Below are 6,000 nucleotides of genomic sequence, written 5' to 3'. Positions count from 1 at the left end.
TGTTGACTGATTATGTTTCGTTAAATTGGAGATTTTACATTACTGGTTTATGAATCTGAACCCTGTCTTAGCTTATAGGAATAAGGTTTATAAACTTTGGCCTGACAAAATGTGGCCTTCCCCGTTACTGATTGGAAGTTTCCAGGTTGCGTGCCATAAGACACCATTGTTAGGCTTTTCTGCTTAAACAAATATTACTGGACAGGGAGTTCCACAGGTTTGGTGATCGATTTCTCATCTATCATCCTCCTTTTCAGACTTTCATTAGACTTGATAAAAGAATGGCAACATAACAAGGATAAAAAGAACAATTGATCATATTGTTCGCGCTTAAGCCTGGGAAAAATCAATGGAACATCTTTACCAAAATGATAAGAAAACCCAACCTTTAATCCCAATTATTTTAACCACGTTCCATCAGGTTTTGTTGACTGGCCGGGTTTTATCACACTTAAAAGAGTGAAAAAGAAATCCAATGTGGCTGGCTTAGGAAGAGCAAAACCCCCAATGAGTAGCTAATGTGAACGATCACTAACATGTATGATTTAACAGTGAAAGTGAACTGGTACTAGTTTATATATGTATTTGATATTTGAACATTTAACTTTATATTCTGGTTTATACTTTGTATTGCAATTCTTGGGTGGAAAAAATCTAACAAGAAATGCTTCATGACACTTGCTTAAATTATCAATACATATTTTCTCGAATCATTAAGAGCACTCTAAAGTACATTCACATTTTATGAATTCCTTCTTTCAATTGAATGTTTAAATACTACTGCAGAGACTGCTATCATATTAATCTTGAGCTACTTCGGCTACCGTTTGACAATGAACAAGATTGATGTAAAAAAAAAAAACCTTATCAGAATTAAATTTGGAAACCCATTCTGTATTGAATGAATACAGAAGAAAAAAGAAAGTAAATATAGAAAAACCCATTCTGAATTGAATGAATAGAGAAGAAAAAAAAAAGTTAAGTATAGAAAAGCAAGTAGTTGACAATGAATAAGACAATTGCTTTTCTTTTTGGAAGGAAAAAACTAATGAGAATTATATAAGTGGAGAACACATCCTCTGATATGCTATAGAACACCAGAAAATGAAAACTTTCTCGAGGGCCTAAACAGAATTGAATAATGCAAGTGGCAAATAGAGAGAAAAGTAAAGCTTATCTATTACATGTGGCAGCAAGCAGGATTCATAGAGTTTGAAAACAGGATTCATAGCAAGCAGGATTCATTGCCAACAAGCAGGATTCATAGCAAGCAGGATTCATTGCCAACAAGCCTTTGAAAAACCATATAGTTCCTGCGGACTTCAATTTCAACATACTTTTAGCTTTGATATTCTTTTCTCATACTCAATGGCTGTACACATATGGCTAATGATAGCTAATGTCTGTGCATATATGGCTATGCATAATTGCTGTAGATTTTCATTTATAGGAGATTTTTTAAATTATTTAATATTTTCAATGTTCTTTCTAATGTAGGACAATGGAAGGTACCGATTCACAGTCCACACCAACAAATGAAGGATCGGCATCAAAGTCAAGTTCTGAAAATGTTAGGCAAAAAACTGATATAGCTTGGAGATATGCTATAGAAGGACAAGATTCACAAGGTAGAAGAATTTTGATATGTCAATGGTGCAGTAGTATTTTTAGAGGGGGAGGTATTAATCGAGTGAAGCATCATCTTGCAAAAGTAAAGGGTAATGTGGCTCCATGCAAAAATGTGCCAAATGATGTTCAGCAGATAATGGAAGATTCATTGAACGAAAATGTTAAAAAAGCAAAAGAGAAAAAAGGGATATTTGAAATTGGAAATCCATTGGGCCGAAGTGTAGCGGGATTTGAAGATGATGATATTCAAGAAATTCCTCATCCAAAAACAAAGACTCAAACTAACATGAGTGGGAATAAGGGAAAAAGAAAGGCACATGGCATTGAATCTTATATGACAGGTAAATCTCTTGATCACTCTCAACCGAGTATCAAGTCTTGTATGCAAAGTAAAGAGAGATGGCATGATACTGACATGGCTATAGCTTTGTGGTTTTATGATGTATGTATTCCAATGAATGCTTGTAATTCTCCCTATTACCAACAAGCAATTGGAAAAATAACAAGTATGGGTCATGGTTATCAAGGACCTAGTTATCATGCTTTAAGGGTAACTTTGTTGAAAGATGCAAAGAAGCAAGTTGAATTAATTGTTGACAATCTACGTAGTAAATGGGCTGAAACTGGTTGCACAATTATGGGTGATGGCTGGAAGGATAATAGGCAAAGAAGTTTGATCAATTTTTTGGTCTATTGTCCTAGTGGGATCTCATTTATCAAATCTGTTGATGCTTCAGATTTTGAGTCTAATGCTGAATATTTGTGCAATCTGTTTTCAGAAATTGTTGAGATTGTTGGATCTAGTAATGTTGTTCACATGGTCACAGATAATGCAAGTAATTATAAAGCTGCCGGTCGATTACTTTCTGAAAAATATCCTACAATTAGTTGGTCTCCTTGTGCAGCACATTGTTTGAATTTAATTATGAAAGATATTGGAGAAATGACTCATGTGAAAGATGTAATTACTCTTGCTTCAAGAGTCACTGTGTATGTTCATAATCGAAAGTGGATTCTTAGTTGGTTAAGAAAAAGGCCTGGTTGGAGAGAGATTCTTCGTCCTGCGGAAACACGATTTGGTACTAATTTTATTGCTTTGAAGAATCTTCATGATTTGAAACAACATTTGGAGGCTTTAGTGACTTCTAGTGCATACAAGAGAGAGTTGAAAAATGAAAAAGGTAAAGAAGTCAAACAAATTGTTGTTGATGGGAAGTTTTGGAATAATTGTTTGATTATTGTGAGAATTATGGGTCCAATTATGCGCTTGTTGCGCATTTGTGATTCTGATGAAAAACCATCATTGGGTTATGTATATGAAGGCATGTGGAGAGTTGTTAATGGCATTAAAGAGCTGTTTAAGAAAAAGAAAAAGTTCTATGGTCCATACATTGATATAATTGATAGGAGGTGGGATAATATGTTGAAAAAAGATCTTCATGCAGCTGCCTTTTGGTTGAATCCGGCCTTTCAATATGATAAGGATAGCCCTTGTCACATGCCTGAGATTATGAAAAGTGTTTTAGAAGTCATGCAAAAGCTAAAAATGGATGGACTTCAATATATGATGGATGAAATATCAATGTTTAGGTCAAAGGATCAAAGTTTTGGATTTGAATTTGCTCAAAATACTCACAAAACTGCCCGTCCAGGTATGCCTACTCTAATTTCACATTGATTATGTTAAGAATTACTTTTGTTGGTTTTTTTTTAAAAAAGAGTACTAATTATGTCTTACTAATATAGATGAGTGGTGGAAGTTGTTTGGTAATGATGCTCCACATTTACAAAAGTTGGCAATTAAACTCTTGAGCCAAACATCTTCTTCTTCGGGATGTGAACGCAATTGGAGTGTATTTGAATGCATCCATACCAAAAAGAGAAATAGACTTGAGCATCAAAGGTTGAATGATCTTGTTTATATTCATTATAATTTACGTTTGAAGAATAGGTATGGAATTACTATTATACATGCTTACTTTCTTTTGTAAATTTATTACTTTTTTAAAATTACTTACTTCTTTTATTTTTTTTGCTCTTTTTTTCATTGTAGGCTTTCATATAAAAAGAGGTCTTATGATCCGGTGGATTATGAAACTATTGATAAAGTTGAATTTTGGGTAATTGATGAGGAACAAGAAGGAGAGCTTGATTATGATGAGTTAGAAGAAATGATTGAAGAAGAATTTCCCAAAACTAGCGAGAATGAAGCCTCTCAATCACGTAAGTTTATATTTGCTAACTTTATTTAAGTTTCTTTTTAATTTGTGTCTATTTTTGAATATTTTTATTTATGAGTATTTAAATGATTTGTAGATAAGAAAGACACAAATATTGTGCAACTTGATGATGAGGATGATGTTGATGATATCGACTTCGAAAGTTATGAAATTGGAGATAAGGATGATGAGGATGAAGATGAAGAATGGCTTAGATAGTTCTGTGGAACATGGTGTTTTATTTAGATTGATATTATCAAGCATTTGAACATGAACTTGTTACCTTATTTGGATTGCTATTTGTTAATGATTGAACATATATGGGATTTCTATTTTATAAATTTGTGAGTTTGGATGAATTTGGTGAATTGTTTGATGAATTAGATATAAATTTAGATGATTGGGTTCTTTGGTTATATTTTGTAAATTTGATTTGCAGGTATGTGTGTGTGTATATAATATATATATATATATATATATATATATATATGACGTATATATGACGTCATCCGAGTCGACCCCCTATCGACCCCGGTCGAACCCATTGACCCCTGACCCCCGACCTCTGCCGAGTCGAGTCCCGGTCCGAGTTTGAAAACATAGCTTATCACCAATAGAATCCTATGAGTTATTAATTGCTGTACTTATTCACAATAAAATTCTTAGAAGTATTAATCAATACACTTAAAAGTTAAATAAGGATGGGACAGATAATACAGAGACAAAATCTGGAACCGACGATTTCAAGCGAAATATCACAGTAACCAGACTAATATTCTTACCAACTAATCTGGGGACAGATATTGGCAGGTTGATTGCACAAGCTTTGCTATTCCGTAATGTTGAAAGTCCACCAAACCCAATAGCGTGGTGCTTCCGTTTGGGCCTGTGATAGAGACAAGGTACCAGTTGCTGATGTCCAGTGTTGGAAATGGAATCCGCATCACAGTAACACATTTGACGTTTCAGTCGTGCAACCCACCGCCATTCAAGATTCAAATTACCAAGAAATGCATTAAATATATTTCGTGCACTAAAACAAAAATTATTTATCAAAATAAGGGAGTTCGAAAAATTCTACTACTAATTGGTCAGAGCTTGGTATCGATTCCAATTTCCAACAGATTGGGATGGTCTTTTGCTCGAGCATATTAATTTCTTGGGTAAATCACTGTTTTACATCCTTGTGGTTTCACGTCCTACCATACAATCCCATTATTATTTAATAACATCCACATAATATCTCCATAGTTTTATGTAAATTGAAAAATGGACCTCTAGTTTTGGCAATTGATTCAAATGCGCTCCAGAATATGGAATATGGTAAAATATGGAATATAGATTTAACCCTAATTTGGTTTGACATTTTACCGTATGATTACCCTGTAATTTTATGTAAAGTGATTAGGTTCTTGTAAAGTTTAATATTTAAGCAAAGACATGATTGGAAATTTAACCAATGCCATGGAGGTGCTTCTATTCATTTTCAATTTTATACAAGCTATAGGGGTTAAATTGATGCTGTTAAACAATTGGGAAATTATGTGGCAAATTGCGAAATCAGAGGGGGATGAATGGTAATTTACCATAATGTATATGATTATATTGAGATGAAACATTTGTAGCACTGTAGAGTACACAATTTTCTTTCTAAAACGTTGAGGTCTAAAGTTAACGTATCAATGGCATTTGTTGTGTTCTGTTCCAAATTAAATATATATAACCATGTTTTAGCATGGCTAAAAGTTTAATATAATTATATATATATATATATTACAAAAACTCTAGAAAATACTAGCAATCAAAACTAGTTCCAAGTTTGGAGGGATACACTGCACTAGCTAATCGTGTAACAAAATGGAAAAGACTAAAACTAGCTAATCCTGTATCGGAGAAGGAAAAGACTACACCAGCTATATTACTTCATAACAGATCTAATAGAAAAATCTTTAATTCTTCTGCATGGATAATCCAATGCCAACAACTTGAGTCTTGATTTATGTACAAGTGTTGAGGTCGGATTAGAAATCACTCCAGCATGGAGATGTTGTAATTTAAGCTTTGGCTCCAAAGTTTGATTAGTTTATACTTTCAGTTTACAGAGTAATATGGATTGAATAAAGATCATTACATCAAGCGATTTTTCTACTGG

General features: G+C 33.5%; 1 protein-coding gene across 1 annotated transcript; it reads left to right on the top strand.

The window, feature by feature from the left end:
- Positions 1-1,501: 1,501 nt before the first annotated feature.
- On the top strand, positions 1,502-3,307 carry LOC113756997. The gene has a single exon (XM_027300426.1). The coding sequence runs from the start codon at positions 1,502-1,504 to the stop codon at positions 3,305-3,307; it is 1,806 nt and encodes a 601-aa protein (XP_027156227.1).
- Positions 3,308-6,000: the final 2,693 nt, after the last annotated feature.

Source organism: Coffea eugenioides, chromosome 2 (genome assembly GCF_003713205.1).
Source record: "Coffea eugenioides isolate CCC68of chromosome 2, Ceug_1.0, whole genome shotgun sequence".
NCBI lineage: Eukaryota > Viridiplantae > Streptophyta > Magnoliopsida > Gentianales > Rubiaceae > Coffea > Coffea eugenioides.
The sequence above is the reverse complement of the archived record's forward strand: the minus strand, read 5'-3'. Positions and strand labels throughout refer to the sequence as shown.